Consider the following 17,294-nt stretch of genomic DNA (forward strand, 5'->3'; position numbering starts at 1 on the left):
CACAAACGATGAAAAAATAGCACTAAAAATAATATAATTTGGGCCTAAACTTTTGCATGTATCCAGATTTTTTAAACACTGTAAAAAAATATCCATGACTTAAGAAGTCATTAAGTGGTGCAACCAACTAAATGTACACTATAAACATATGTGCTAATATATGAAGATTTACTTGCACAACAAATTTCCAAAAGTTTCATCATAGGCTGTTTCTCGAGATTTGAAACATATCTTAAATTAATGCAGATCAAATAAATATCAAAATGTTATTTGCAAAAAAGCTTTCCATTAGCGAAATGGTGCAGACTTTTTGATGTCCTTTCAGTAAGAAACGAGGATTTAAGATGTTTTTTTGCAGCAAATTTCCAAAGTTTCATCATAGGCTGTTTCTCGAGATTTGAAACAAATCTTAAATGAATGCAGATCAAATACATATCATATTGCAAAAAAAGCTTTCCATTAGCGAAATGCTGCAGACTTGTTTATGTTCTTTCAGTAAGAAAAGAGGATTTGCAGTGTATGGTGCAGCTGGAGACGCCACTATACTCTGCTGTTATTATTGCATATGGCTTTGCACACAGAGTTGTATAGGTGTGGGGGTTGTTTCAGATGGGATCATGCAGATGGGGTGAAATAAACGTGTAAACTTACGGTGCATTGCTGCAAACGGGTCGTGCTTACAATGAATCTCCATCATGAAGCTGGAGGGCTGCAGGGTCTTAAAAATGACACCGGACGCAGCGCTTCAGTTCAGCCACTTTACTGACACACCGTGACCTCCAATAAATGGAACCAGTTCCCTTCAAAAGAGGATTTTTTTTTTCTTCCTTATTCAATTAAAAAAAAAAAAAAAAAAAAGATTTTTAATTGGTTGACACCGGTTGTTCTTCACTCAAACTAATAAAAAAAATGTTAAAAATATAGAAAATAGGGTCTGTTCTGGCGTCTCCAAAACCAGAGGAGGGAGAAGACGACAGCAGCAGATCTCATTCCCTCAGCTGCTCGCCTCAGTCCATGAAAACAGATTCAAACTTTTTGCAAAAAAATAAATAAATAAAAAATATGGAGAGCAAAACAAAGTATAGCCTCGCCTTCTTTTCTCTCTCTCCTCCTCGGTCCGCTGGCCGTGACCCCTGAACTGAGACTTAATAGCCGATGGAGGGGGGTCTGAACTTTCTCCTTTCAGTCTGTTAAAAATATTTAAAATTCAGAAAAAAAAAATTCAAAAAATAAAAAATATATTCTTTACAGATCCAGGGTTATAATTTTCTTTCCAGGTGTATTTGCTGCACAGAAATCGTCCTCGGCATGCAGTCTCACATTAACACTTGGTAATCTCCCATCAATAAAGCGAGTAAAGTGAGAGCGGATGAGTGCTCACATCTTGAAGTCTCATATCCACCGTGGTGCCAAAAACAAAAAAAAAACAAAAAAGAAAGAAAAATACAGAAAATGTTTGCAGCAGGAAAATAAAAAAACCTCTGGTGTGCGTAAAAAGCTGCAGATGCTGACTGAGAGTTGTTATCCTGTGTTAGAATAAACGAAAAAGGCAGCTCTTGGTCACTCTACTGTCTCTTCCCACCTCTCTGTGTTTGCAGGACTCGCTGAGCAAACGGAGCTTATGTGTGACTTTGGAGACGCATTTCTCCAAATTTGGAAAAGAAAATGTCCAAAATTCAAACGGTATAGTTGTTTTCTCTGCGCTCACACCAGAAAACGCCACAAATGTCTGCAGGTGTAAATAAGTAGCTTGCAGGATTCTTTAACTACACTGATGGGAGAAGCTGCATGCGCCCGAGCGTCCACGGTGGCGCACGCCGCGGTTTCAGGACCTGCTCTCGTGCGGACAGCGCCCGCGTTCCAGAACCCCTGGAACCCTAACCTACACGCGCCGGCCCAGCTGCACGTCACTCACAGCGGATCCGACCAATCAGAACGCGAGCGCTGCTTTACACGTCACCAGCCAACCTCCAGATAGAATGCCCGATTCTAGAACGCTGATTGGCTGCTGCGCATCCCGTGGGCCAATGACGCTTCACGTGTATTGTGCGTCCACCAATAGGGAAGCTCTGTGAAGCGACGCAGGAGTAAATGATCATATGTTTAATTTCAATTAACTGGAGTAAAAAAAACTTAATGCCTTTTATACCCATTTGCGCTCAATTTATTCATGTCAATATTAAATGGCTAATTAATTGAGTATTACTAAAAAAAAATGAGGCTTAGTTGCAGCAAAGGCTTTATAAAAGAGGGAATGCTCAGGAACTTGAACAGGAAATTGTCCCCCTGTCTATGTTATATATGAAAAATCAGAGAGGGGGGTAAAAAAATACATGAAAGCAGAGATTTTAAAGGCCCACAGCATTTCAAGGAAACACATTTAAGTTGAAATTTCCCTCAAAAAACCTCCAGCTTTCTGCTAAGCAAGGCAGCTTCATTTGTATAGCACATTTCAGCAACAGGGGCAATTCAAAGTGCTTTACATAAACATTTAAGAACATTGTGACAAAGTGCAAAAAAAAACATTAAGACATAATTAAAACAGTTATAAAAACATTAAAGATTAGGAAATAAAAACAAGCTAAAAAAAAGCTATAGGATAGAAGCTAAAATAGCTTGTAAAACAAGATCCAGGCCTAAATATATAGGGGTCACTGTATCTGAAATCTGAGATTTCATATGAACCATTCTATTTCTCTAACCCAGATGTTCAGCTAACCCAGATGTTCAACTCTAAATAAAGAGTAAAACTCAGCAACAGGGGCAATTCAAAGTGCTTTACATAAACATTTAAGAACATTGCGATATAAAAAGTGCAGAAGAACATTAAGACATAATTAAAACAGTTATAAAAATATTAAAGATTAGACAAATAAAAACAAGCTAAAAAAGCTAGGATAGAAGCTAAAATAGAACATAACACACAAGAGTAAAAGCTGTAGTGCAGTATATAAGATCATATAAAAGAGGGAATGCTCAGGAACTTCAACAGGAATTGCCCCCCCCCTGTCAATGTTAGAGGTATATATGAAAAATCAGAGGTTGGAAAAAAAATGCATGAAAGCAGGGAGGCAGATTTTAAAGGCCCACATAGCATTTTAAGGGAAACACATTTAAGTTTCCCTCAATAAACCTGCAGCTTTCTGCTCCTTCAACATCTCTGTAGGCCTACACGAGTGAGAGCTGTCAAGTGTTGTGAAAAACAATCGGTTGCTGAATAATTCCCCTTCCTTCAACACAATGTTATAAATCTTTAGCTTTGGGGAGAACTGAGAGAAAACATATGAAACATGCATTCCCACTCATTACCTAATTGATTGCAGATCCAGACTGATGTTTTTTTTTTTTTTTTTAATGAAATGCAATTGGCGAGCTCTGCATTTACTCTCCAAACTGAGAGAGAGAGAGAGATTCATTACATGCTCGTCCCACCTGATTTGAGAGGGCATATCTAAGCCTCGCCCCTGTAATATTAAACACACAAATAGCCTAAAGCATGAGCCAAATTAAAAAGTGTTATTTCCCCCTTTTTTCCCTGTTTCTAGACATTTAATCATTCCAGCTCCTCGGTGTTTATCCTGCACACATAAAACCATTAAAAGCTATACAAGGAGGTACATAATCATGCATATAAATAATATCATTAAAGACACCTGTGATATCATTTAGGAAGCTGATCATTAAAGTGACTCACTAATGAACAACAACAATAACAAATCTTCACCTTTTTTCTTATAGTTTTCAGGGTTTATCCTCAAAGGACGTGCATGTTTGATGTACCTCAAGGCAATGCATCTATCTGATACTGAAAAGGTCAATGTATGATATTATTGAGCCATTTCTGATTTTGTATTTGTAGATTTTCTTGCTTTGAATGATTTGGTTTATAGCCTCCTTTCATAACTTGCACTTACAGGTTGTCCTCATTAAAACAAATACATTTCTTGTTTTTTATTCCAGTTATTGTTTTCTGTTTAAAATCAGAAAGTGGGAGGTTTTCTTTGGGTTTTTTTGCTCTCTGTGTGTGCAGGATGAACCACGAGGGGGCGTTCAACAGCTGTGTGCCCGTACGCGCACGCGCACGCACACACATACACACGCGCAAATACAAGATATATAGGAACTTTACAATCAGCACACTTGAACTTAAAGAGTCCTCAAAGCAGCACGAGGCCCTAAACTGACCCAAAATGTAAAACATGATCCAGGCCGACTTTATCTATGTGATTTCATATCAACCATTCTATATTTCTCTAACCCAGATGTTCATCTAACCCAGATGTTCAACTCTAAAATATGGTTTCGTAAAATCTTCATTGATTTCCCTGCTTTGTAATCCACTGACAGTGAAGTACACACTAATCCTCATTCATATTTCACATCTCTTTACTGCATGAATTAGGGGCCTCACACAAATCTGACAAACAGCTAAAAAAATCTCGTTGATTCTTTGTTTTTTAATCGAAAAAAATAGACCAGAATACAGTTAAGAAATTGAAGCTTGTATATTTAGACTTCATCGTGCAGTAAAGACCATGCATGCAAGGCCACATCACCATTTAGGCCACAAATGAACAAAAGGTGCAAAAAATATGGATTAGAGACACTGCTGCAGGGAAAAGGGGGGAAATCTGTTGGCTATTTTCTTTTTTTATATATGCATGTTACAATATTCAGCTTCTTGTTTTTACAATTTATATTTTTTTTGTATTTTTTTCTTTTCCTTTTTGCATTGTCAGACTATTTGGCTCCAAACAGGGACACAAAAAGCATCACGATATCATATTTTGCGTCTTTTTTTTTTTTTTTTCGTTTTCATTGTGCTCTTCTTCCCTCTGCAGCCAGACTCTGTTATTTTTTATTTATTGAGATATAAACACGAGCGCTTTCCTCAGACTGCAGCCGTCGCCCCTTGTCTCTCTCCGATTTGCAAATTAAATACATAAGCAATTAAAAAATCCAAACACAATCAATCATGTATACAAATTGTTGTTGCTTTAGGGTTGAACATTTAGAGAAAACTTCCATCAGGGTAGGACGACTTTAATCCGGGGGTCCAAAAACCTATTACCATATTTCATTACCTCTCCAGTGTTGGAAATGGGAGGAAGAGGAGGAGGAGGAGGAGGAAGAGGAAGAGGAGGGTGTGTATACTTTTTTAAACATTAGTAAGAATGTGGCTGAGTTGTGATAATCATTTGGAGGCAAATTGGACGCAATGTTGTTGTTTAAATGTTCCCTTTCTTTCCTCTCCCTCCATCCACCATGAAGGCTTCGGCTGTTTTGCTTTTCTTTTTTTTTTTTTTTTTTTGCGCCCGAGCCTCGAAACGAAAAAGCAATGAAAAATTAATAGCGCATGTTAACTCCACCAGCTCGTTTATTACACGCCCGCTGACTGTAAACATAATGAGAAAGCTCCTCGTATCTCTTCTTAAGTTTTTCATTTGCTTATAAAATATAAAAAGTCATCATCACTAATAAATAAAATATATGGAGTGGAGAGAGAGTGAACCGTCTTGGACTCACAGGCCTGATGATCAAAACGGACCTATTTGTAATCATTTGGTTAGATGATAATGCGAGTAAAGACCAGTCTGTCATCTGTCAGAGGGAGTACAAGTAATATCAGACCAGGTCCTGTGTTAAGGGCACTTGAGGTCAAAATGAAAGTAGGCTATAAAGCCATGTGAGGTCATCCCTCTCTCTCTTTCTCTCTCTCCTCCCTCCTCTCTATACTCTCCTCAGTCCTCCATCGCTCTTCTGCAACATCTGGAACATTATTTGGCCTCTATACTTCACAGACTGTTTAGTACGCGTTTTGGTTTTGGTACTTTTAGGTGGAGAATCAAAAAATGTAATATGCAAAAAATATATAATGTATGAAACATAAATAGTCAGGAGGTGTGATACCAGGTACTGTTTGGTCATTAAGCTGCAGGGATGTATATATACACAAAAATGTTTTACTGAAGGTGACACAGTATCCTCCTGGGAACCGAGTTAAAAAAAAGTGTCTTCCAATTACTTTTTTTTGTGATTTCCTTCCTATTTAGGTTTAAAAGAAAATCTTAACAATTTAGGCTTGTTAAACTTTATTTTTTATTGTCCACTGTAGTGGACTACAGGCCTATTTCAGTGTGAAAAGACTAAAAAAATGAACAGATTATGGCTGTAGAGTGATATTAAACCAAGAATACATTCAAATTGATTAAAAAAAAAAACACACATGCCATATCACTGGAAAGCCTAGGATGTCCTCTTTACAATACAACAGGGGTTGATAGAGTAGGTCAAAAGAGTAAGAGGATATGCATGTGGACAAAATGTCCACTACAGAGGACACATGTCAATGGGCTGGGTCTCATGAGGATATATACGTGCACCAAAGCTGGAACCTAAATGGTGTCTCTCAGTGAGAATCTGACCATGTTTTAGTGCCAGGGAGTCAAATTTTGTCTATGTGGGGTTTTTATAGTTGGGGAAAAGATGGTATATATTTGGAATAAATCATAGAAGGGGTCGGGGATCAAATATTTCTAAAAGATCAGAACAGATAAGTGACCCATGTCTAATTTTTCTCATTAGTAAAATAATAATTTAGCCCCACTTGAGGTCAAAACGAAAGTAGGCTATAAAGCCATGTGAGGTCATCCCTCTCTTTCTTCTCTCCCCTCCCTCTCCTCTATACTCTCCTCAGTCCTCCATCATCATCATCATCCTCTTCTGCAACATCAGGAAGATTATTTGGCCTCTACTTCACACAGACTATTTAGTTCGCGTTTTGGTAACGACTTTTAAAGTGGAGAATCAAAAAATGTTATATGCAAAAATATATAATGTATGAAGCATAAATAGTCAATGTCTGATACCAGGGTTTTGTACTGTTTGGTCATTAAGCTGCACGGACGCATATATACACAGAAAAGGGTTTGCTGAAGGTGACACGGGATATATATGTGCACCAAAAGCTGGAACCTAAATGTCTCTCTCAGTGAGAATCTGACCATGCTTTTAGTACCAGAGAGTCACATTTTGGCTATGTGGGAGGGTTTATTGTTTGGGAAAGATGGTATATATTTGTAATAATGGTATATGTTTGGGCAATCAGCTTTTTCTGTTAAGGCCACAAATCAGAGGAACACCCTGCATGACGATGTGAGGAGCATTTATCAGCATTTTCAAAACCAACTTAAAACGTCTGTTGAAAGCTGCTCAGCTCTGTACTCACTGATCTTTATTCCATGGTCTTCATGATTTGCTTTTACTTGACAAGCATACTTTGTGATGTGCTATTGTTGTGTGTAGCCGTGTATTGTGTGTTTTGTAGGTTCTTTCTTTTATTTCTGTAGTATGTTTCTTTGTTTTTTGACCTGACAAGGGACTACAGATGTGAATTATCTTAAAGCTATAATCTGGTACAGTGCATCAAATGGTGACATTTATGTGTTAAACTGTACATGGTCCCTTTTAAATAAAATAAAATAATAGAAGGGTCGAGGATCAAAAATTTCTATAAGACCAGTACTGATAAGTGACCCACGTCTAATTTTTCTCATTAGTAAAATAATAATTTAGCCCCATTTGTCCTCAGATAGGGCCTTTATGCACTTTTACGCACGGCCAACCTACAGGGCTGGAGGAGAAAGGGGGGTCCCATTAGATCCACGTTCACTCTCACAGACTCTCCTTTGTACCCAGAGCACGTCTCTTAAAGTGAGAGGAAATGGAGAGGCTGTAGGTATAGGCCCGGGGCCCTGAAGACTTTACACAGCAGCATGGGAGGGCCTCCTTTAAACTCTGATTTCCTCCGTGGTTAAAAGGTTATTATCCAATTGCTACAAATCCCATCGCTTTCACCGTTTACCAGGGGTAAGGCCCACTCCATAAAAGACTGCAAAGGGGGCATTATTTGTCTTACACACCATAGGCATTATCAGGCCTGGCACGAGCTAATTTATTTCTATTATGAGAGAACATGGAGCACACTTTCTTCTCTCTATATTGTGTGGAAAAACACTAAATAAGATAAGATAAGATAAGATAAGATGAACCTTTATTAATCCCCAGAGGGAAATTCAGGTGTCAAAGCAGCAACATCAGCAAACATCAGCAAACAGAGTGAAACACAGGAGAGGTAAAGGTATACAAAAATTATAAAAACAATAAATAGAGATATAAAAGATACAAAGTTAATGGGTGAACATAGTGTGTGCAGTCCATCAATAAATAAATGTAATATATGCATATGTGCAGTCTATAAAGTGGTATATAGGATGTATAGTGTAAAGTAAGTGTAAAGTGTGCCAGTGGTTAGAGTCCAAGATGGTTGCAGATAGTGCATGTTAAAAGGTAGATAGTGCATGTTTAAAGGTAGATAGTGCATGTTTAAAGGTAGATAGTGCATGTTTAAAGGTAGATAGTGCATGTTAAAAGATAGATAGTGCATGTTTAAAGGCAGATAGTGCATGTTAAAAGGCAGATAGTGCATGTTTAAAGTTCTTAAAAGTTCTAATAGTTCTCATATGTGGGTCAGCCTTGGTTGTGGAGCCTGATGGCTACCAGCATGAAGGACTGACCCAGGCGCTATGTGTTGTGCCGAGGGGGGATGAGTCTGTGGCTAAAGGTGCATCCTCATCTTGACAAATGCAGTCTGCAGCTCACTAAAAGAGTTGTTTCGTGGCTATCTTAATATATTTACTATGCATGCATTACCATATTCTTAGCAACAGGCATCACAAAAGCATTTTTTTTCCTGTTCTTTTCTGGAGAAGCCCATGGACTGCCCTTTTTGAGGGAGGATCACCTGCCCACCGGTTCTTAATGACAAACGACGTTTTATCAATGCAGACACAGCGGGCAGCAATATGAAATGATGTGATATCCATTGGGTGCCATAACAAGGTCGATGGCCTGATCCATTGCTGTACAAAGACCCTGCTGTTTTATGAATAGGCCTATACCAGATGAACCTGTTGAATATAGTAATGGAGACACGCATGATTATAGAGTCGAGCCCTGACTCCTTTATAGGTATTCTGGACTGAACCGGACTGCAACTTCTACTAAAACATGAACAAGCAAACTTTCAATCCTTCTCAAATGGTCAGAGTCCTCATAACACACATTTTCAAAAAATATCAGAATTTAATAAATATGTATCCCTGCTTGGATCATCCCTGCCAAACAAACAAACAAACACACACTCCACCACAGTCTTGCACAAATCCACAATGCTATTTATTATTATTAAAGACCAATCCAGGTATCAATGTAGCCCTCTCAGGTGATGGTGCACAGACCAACACGTGGCTCTAACCTGACACGCAATGTGGTGCAAACACACACCAACTAGTTCAGCCACTTCTGTTTCTCTATACGAGCACACAGAGCCAAGAAATTGTAAATGAAGAAAATAATAATTGTAAATTAAAATAAAAAATTAAAATTATATTTTAAATTAGCAAGAAATATAAATCTAAACTTAATTGCAAAAGTCTCCAGAAAAAAATTTCTTTGTTTTTTTAAAGTCTAAGAATTTTTTATAAGTCAGCAAAAAGTTTCCAGAGGACACTAAAAGTTTCATACAAAACTCACAAAGTCACAAATTTGACATAAAACATTAAAAATAAGGTTCCAGTTTTCCCTATTTTATTTGCCATACAGGACTACTTTTGAACACTTTGTAATACTTCTAATAAACCAGGACACCATAAAAAGCATTTATAATAACGTGCATTGCCACAAATAACTTCCACAACTTCTATTTAAAAGTTTTACATTAGCAAAAAGAAAATTAACTAACAAAACAACATCAACACCTGTTTCACTTGTTAAAAAAAAAAAAGACAAGTTCAACTCTTCATAAAAGGTTCCAATTTTCCCTATTTTATTTGCCATACAGGACTACTTTTGAACACTTTGTAATACTCCTAATAAACCAGACCACCATATAAACGTTCGAAAAAAGAAGCATTCCAATAATTGCCACAAATAACTTCCACAACTTCTATTGAAAAGTTTTACATTAACAAAAAGAAAATTAACTGCACTTTGAATTCAGCATTTCTATAGCATTTCTAATGATTGCCACAAATAACTTCCACAACTTCTATTTAAAAGTTTCACATTAGCAAAAGGAAAATGAACTACAGTTTGTAATACTTCTAATAAACCAGGACACCATACAAACGTTCGAAAAAAAGAGGCATTCTAATAATTGCCACAAATAACTTCCACAACTTCTATTGAAAAGTTTTACATTAGTAAAAAAAAAAAGAAAATTAACTAACAAACAACATCAACACGTGTTTCACTTGTTAAAAAAAAAAAAAAAAAGACAAGTTGAACTTTTGATAAAAGTGAAAGAAAGCTCGATGCGACCCTACCTGCTCTCCCAAGCCGCAGTGCAGGACTCCTGGGCCCCTGGTCCATGTGGAGGCGATGAGAGGAGGAAAAAAAGGAAAAGAACAAAAACTTTTTTCCAGTGTCTCCCTCTCTCTCTTTTCCCCCCTCTCTCTCTCTCTATCTCTGGCACTGTCTCCTTCTCTCTCTCTCTTTTTTTTTCTTTCCTACAGTACTTTTGGGTCGACTTGTAGGTTGAAATAATTCGACCCTTCCTCTCCCTATTGCACTCCCTGTTGCAAGTGTTCAGTCAGCTGCAACTAAACGCTTTAGGTGGAAAAAAAGGCTTCTTCGGGGGGGGGGGGAAGCGTGAAATGATCACACTCACGAGTAAAAGAGCCGCTCTCTCAATGTGCGCTCATGTCCTCCTGTCCTTTTTCCTGCACGAGCTTTGCACACATGTGTTAACGCACGCGCACGGCCAAGCATGCATACACACACACACAACGTGCAGGGCTCGCATCTGTTACCAAGTTCCACTTTACTAAACTTTCCCGCCCCAGTCTCTTTCTCTTTCTCTCCCCCTCTCTTTTATGTTAGATTCATTTCCTCGGTGACACTAGATCGCTATGTAGGCAGGTAGATGATGTGTGTAATGCCAGTGCAGGCTTTCTTCAACATGATAAAGTTGATTCTTAAAGCTTCAGTAGGCAGAAAGTTTTTGGCATCATTGGGCAAAAATGTCATAATAACCTTTAGGCATATTGTAATTCAAGTGTTCTGAGAGAAAACTAGACTTCTGCTCCTCCTCATGGCTCTGTTTCCAGACTTTAAAAATCTAGCCCGGGACGGGAGACTTTGACCAATCACAGGTCATTTCAGAGAGAGAAAGCGTTCCTATTGGCTGTGCTCCGGATGGTGGGCGGTGTTTTATATTTCCTCAACTGATCTCAACATGGCTGCCGGGTCACAAACTTTCTCATTTTACAGCTAAACAGTACACTAGAAGATGTTTCTGAAAACATCTGAGGAGAGAAATAGACATTACAACAGAATATTGATTCATATTTGATCAGTGCTGCCTAGTTTGACCGTTTGATCAGAGTTTGCAAGTGACTGACAGCTGCCTGTCATAGATGGCAGCTGGACAGCGGACTCCAGCTCGGCTCTGGTGGTTGTTTTCTTCCGGTCTGTGAAAGCTTGCAGATGCCCTTAGGAGCACCGGAGGACAGAGGCACATGATTTTTTTCAGATTACCTGTCTCATGCACTACTATCAGGATACAGTGACCATTTTATAACAATAACTTTTTTAATCATATTTGATAAATTTTTACCAACTGCAGCTTTAAGTGTGTTTATGTCCAGTGTCCCTTCAGCAAGAGCGTTTAAGAGAGTTTCTTCAAAGTTCCTCTCCACCTGTTACGCACGGTGCCTTTTACGCATTACGCACGCACTGGAAGACTTGTGGAGCAGCAGGTGCATTACACCTTCAACTTCACCTCCTCTGCTGTTGGAGAGTCTTCTCCTCCTGCTGCACGTGCTGTGTGCAAAGTGTTTGTCACAAAACGGATAGTTCCGGTCCTTCAGCTCCGATTGTTTGCACACACACACACACACAAACACACACACACCTGTGCGCATAACACATTTCATTTAAATATTAATTTGCCAAACTGAAATTTTCCACTCATACTGATACTCGCTTGTTGTTTTTCTCATCGAGAACTTTCTTCCCTGGCGGAACAATGACATTCAAGATTTCCTCTCCTCACATGTGTGTGACTCTCTTTGTGGCTCTTCTGTTTTTATTAAAGCAAATATCTGAAGAGTTACACAGTCAGTTTAAGACCAACTGAGAGAGTTTCACTCCACTTTAGTTATATACAGGCCACAATGTGTCACCCAGGACCTCTGGTGTCTTATCATTATAGCTTAAAAACAAGACAGGTAAAGCCTCCTCAAATAATAATAAAATAATAAAATAGAATAAACTCTTTCCAATCATTCCTGTCCATGTTCACACATTCATTCACCAAATGTTCACACACAAACATAAAATAAAATACTTTACATTACAATACATACAAGAAACAATAACAGGCTATGAAAGGCTTAAGTATTATGTGAATATATGCAGATCACAGTTTAAAACTAAAGCTTAAACTATAGTGGAAGTGTCTCATTATAATAGAGTTTGACCCGGATGTAAGAGGTTTCTGTGTCAGATCATACACCAGAAATATCTTTATTTTCCTGTTTCACACATTCAGCATCATAAGATGTTAGCACACCAGGTGGGGATATATGAAAAGTACAAGACAGGTAAAGCCTCCTCAAATAATAATAATAAAATAGAATAAAATAAACTCTTTTCCAATCATTCCTGTCCCTGTTCACACATTCATTTCACACACAAACATGTGTGTATAAAATACATTACAATACAATACATACAAGAAAGGTGTCAATAACAGGCAATGAAAGGCTTATGTGAATATTTGCAGATCACAGTTTAAGACAAAAGCTTAAAGTATAGTGACAGTGTCTCATTATAATGGAGTCTGACCTGGATGTAAGAGGTCTCTGTGTCAGATAATACACCAGAAATATCTTCCTGTTGACAGATAACACATTCAGCATCACAAGATGTTAACACACCAGGTGAGAATATTATGAAAAAGGACAAGACAAATAAAATCTAATTTTCTGCAAAGGTTAAAAGGAGGAAATGTGTATTGAGATGAAGGAAAGCCACATGTCCTTCACCTCAGTCTGTCATCTCTCTGTCACTGAAACAAGGAAAAGATTTCACCACAAATTCAGACCAAAACTGCAGCTGTACTTTTCTAAATTATTAGAAATAAAGGTGCTCATCATGTAGAATGGCCCCTTTCATTAGGTTGTGTGTTATGTATTATATTATTATATGCATTACATTATTTTACACAATACATTAGTGGATTATTCTTACTGGTGCATTAACATGAAAGTAGCATGTAGCTGTTTCAAAGTGGACCTGATTCTGTTCTAACTTTATACTGTAATCTATAACAATATTTGCTTTTTCTTACAAGCTCATCGTGTGTTTTGTATGCAAACCTATTTTTCTGCAAAGGAACTATAACTGTCAGATAAATGTAGACTTCTGAATTGTAGAGAAGCAGAAGTAGCACAAAATGTATATACTCAAGTAAAGTAAAGACCAAAACTGTGACAGAAGGACATCAAGATTTTAAAATATATAATTTTGAATAACAGTTTCAACAGTGTCTCTTCTTTAACTCGGTGTATAGAACTTGTCCTTCCTTCCTTCCTGTCTCGTGTCTGTCCTCCAGACAGCTGCAGGTCTCAGGGTTCACGCGCGCAGCCCCGAGACAATTGAGTGCGGAACAAAGCGCGAGACAGCGACCCATTTTGCTCTCGCTTGTCGCCTCGCGCTGCAACACCACGACCCTGACCTTCGGCTCGCGCCCTGTAACATCAAAAACATAAATACTGATGTTTGCATGTGCATGGCGGGAAACAAAAAGAAAGGTCCAACTGAGTGACCTTCAGCCACCGTTTAAATCCATTATGCACTAAATATTTATGCTTCAAATGACTGCAGGTGGTGATATATAGACTATTGAAATCACACATATTCATGAGAAGGGAGGTAAAATGTACAGTACACAACAAAATGAATCATTTAAAATACGTATTTTCTCCAAAAAACAGTTTTATAACTTTTAACCTCCTGTTGTCTTATTAGATTGCTGCAGATATATTGATATTGATATACATATAGAGTTATATAGTTTAACCCTGCTCACTTTCCTACTGGGGGAAAAGATCTTGCATCCTCTGCAGACTTGCCTCCTCCTTATCTGTCTTTACAGGCCTAAAAGTTGAATCTGTATGCATGGCCACATGGCCACATGGCAGAGGATTATTCAGTGCGTTTCCTAATAAACGTGCGAGCTCGCAGAAAAGACTATACAATTATCTGCTATTGAGCTATTTGAAGAAACCTGGTTATTATTATTATATTCTACATCCTGCAAGTTTTAATTTTGATTATTATTATTTTTTTGCCATGCTATACATGAGGGACAGGAAGAAAGAGGAAAAAGAAATGAAACAATAAATATTTCATGTTTCAAATTGACACAACTTTTTTTTTTGAGGGAATTAAGATTAATAAAAGCCTATTTTTTGATTGAGCTGTATACCTGATAATTAAGTGGTATGAATGTGGAAGTTTTTGGACATGAAGAACACGAAATTTAAAAAAACAAACACATTTAATAGTTTTAATAAAACTCATATTATTACTCATGGACGGGGTATTATTATTATTATTAGTATTATTATTGATATTATTATTCTAATTATTCTCATTATTATTATTATTATTCTCATTATTATTATTATTATTATTATTATTAATAATAATAATAATAATAATAATAATAATAATAATAATATAATTAATAATTGAAAGAGATCAAATACTTTACCCCTATAGCAATGTCTCTATTATCTACATATGTGTTTATATTATTTTTTAATGAATAGTTTTTCTAACCTTCATTCATTAGTGTGGTGCAGCCTGAGGGAGGTGTGTCGCTCCACATTTGGTTTTGCCTGAACAGGATCTCCGCAAAGAATTCGCCATAGTTTCGATATTAATCATGACTTGTTTGTTTTTCGCCTCCTTGCTAATTAATGTAATTAATGCTATGGAGGTGGAGGGGGGATCGGTGACCCGCGCGCTCTGACCGAGCGGAACCGGAAAGAATCGAATTAAAGCGCGAGAGAGAAGGAAGCAAAGGGCCGATTAGAACAATAAGTCAACACGTCAACACATGGAGGAGATGCTCAGTGTGTCTCTCTGGGACTTTTTGGCTTTCACTGCACCGTTTACATTATGTAGTGAACTGCAGGGAAAGACAGTTTAAATGCCTGAGTTCAATGATGTCAGTGTGTTAATGAAGAATTACATCTGCAGGGCTGTTTTTGTAGCTCATAAACGGAGGATTGTTATATACAATAGGATATAAAGCTTTTACTTAAGCAAAAGTAGCAGTAAAACAATGTAAAAATACTTACAAGTACAAATTCCTGCCTTCAAAATCAGCAAAATGTACTTTTCTAAATTATTAGAAATAAAGGTACTCATCATGTAGAATGGCCCCTTTCATTATGTTGTGTGTTATGTATTATATTATTATATGCATTATATTATTTTACACAATATATTAGTGGATTACTGGTGCATTGACACTGGCATGTATAGTGTTGTAGCTGTTTCAAAGTGGACCTAATTCTGTTCTAACTTTATACTGTTGGGTTTAATCTATAACAATATTTACTTTTTTTTATAAGCTCATCGTGTGTTTTGTATGCAAACCCTTTTTTTCTGCAAAGGAACTATTACTGTCAGATAAATGTAGACTCCATCGTTTACATTGTGTGGTGAACTGCAGGGAAAGACAGTTTAAAAAGCCTGAGTTCAATGAGTCACCATGTCATGGAAAACACTCCTGATTTTGCTTTTTTTTTTGTATATTTGGCAAAGAAGATCCCTATTCAGTAATGTTCTTTCTGTTTATTTTCATAAATGAAATACTGCCTATCACTCTAAATGAAATGTTTCAACTCTAATCATTCTCTCTGTGCAGGGGACAGGTGGCTATAGCAGTTCAGGATGAGTTGTTACTAGTCAGACTGTTAAAGTACAATATCATTATTCATAGTTCTGCTTTTGGTGTGATAATGTCCTGTTTTGCCCTGGATGATTTGTATGTACTGTTTATATCCCTCTCTACCGCTTGTATAGAATAGCATTTTGTGTGTGTTAATGAAGAATTACATCTGCAGGGCAGGTCTGTCTGTTTTTTGTTGCTCATAAAAGGAGGATATATTATATATATTAGGATATATAGCCTTTACTTAAGCAAAAGTAGCTGTAAAACAATGTAAAAATACTTACAAGTAAAAATCCTGCCTTCAAAATCTTACTTTAAGAGTAGCAAAATGTACTTTTCTAAATTACTAGAAATAAAGGTACTCATCATGTAGAATGGCCCCTTTCATTATGTTATGTATTATATTATTATATGCATTATATTATTTTACACAATATATTAGTGGATTACTGGTGCATTGACATGGAAGCAGCATGTATAGTGTTTTAGCTGTTTCAAAGTGGACCTAATTCTGTTCTAACTTTATACTGTTGGGTTTAATCTATAACAATATTTGCCTTTTTTACAAGCTCATCTTGTGTTTTGTATGCAAACCCTTTTTTCTGCAAAGGAACTATAACTGTCAGATAAATGTAGAGGAGTAAAAAGGTCAATAATACTTCTGAATTGTGGAGGAGCAGAATTAGCAGAAAATTTAGATACTCAAGTAAAGTAAAAGTACCTCAAAATTGTACTTAAGTATAGTAATCTGTACTGCACCACTGCTCATAAACCTATTCAAACAGTTTTAGTGTCTTTTTTCATTTCTTAGTAAAAACCATATATATATATATATATATATATTTATTTTTTAATATAATTTACAGTGTTGCCTCCTATCTAAATGTTCTCACACATTGGCTTAAAATGAAAGGAGACTGTGCATATTTGCTTGGCCCCTAAACAGTGGAATAATTTACCTCACCAATATTCTCACTCTCATTTTCGTAACTAATATTTTGCTCTTTTATTGTCATTTCTTTTTTGTTAATTCTGTTTTGTGGCTCTTGTGTTTGCTGCTTCACATTCTGTGCTATAAATGATTTATTGTTTGTTTGCTTGTTTTGAAACCACGCAGGTCCAACTCAATATTTTAATGTTCTTATACGTGAAGAAAATCCTTCATTCTTAAACAATAGGCTACCATATCACCACTTGTGATCCAACTTTATCTCACATTTCTGTACACTAAGACAGAGAAGCCTACACTAAAACACTTTGA

At 36.9% G+C, this 17,294-nt stretch overlaps 1 protein-coding gene across 4 annotated transcripts in view; it reads right to left on the reverse strand.

Moving 5' to 3' along the window:
- pax5 (paired box 5) overlaps positions 1 to 11,146 on the reverse strand; it is a 64,189-nt gene extending 53,043 nt beyond the window's left edge. For 2 of the 4 annotated variants that reach the window (XM_037764984.1, XM_037764982.1), the window contains exon 1: positions 10,386 to 11,146. In XM_037764984.1, coding sequence (XP_037620912.1) covers positions 10,386 to 10,431 — 46 coding nt within the window. In that variant the 5' untranslated portion in view covers positions 10,432 to 11,146. Of the gene's footprint in view, positions 1 to 651; positions 1,883 to 10,385 lie in introns of those variants that run through there. The other 2 variants (XM_037764985.1, XM_037764983.1) reach the window with 1 other exon arrangement.
- Positions 11,147 to 17,294: the final 6,148 nt, after the last annotated feature.

Source organism: Sebastes umbrosus, chromosome 3 (genome assembly GCF_015220745.1).
Source record: "Sebastes umbrosus isolate fSebUmb1 chromosome 3, fSebUmb1.pri, whole genome shotgun sequence".
Taxonomy (NCBI): Eukaryota; Metazoa; Chordata; class Actinopteri; order Perciformes; family Sebastidae; genus Sebastes; species Sebastes umbrosus.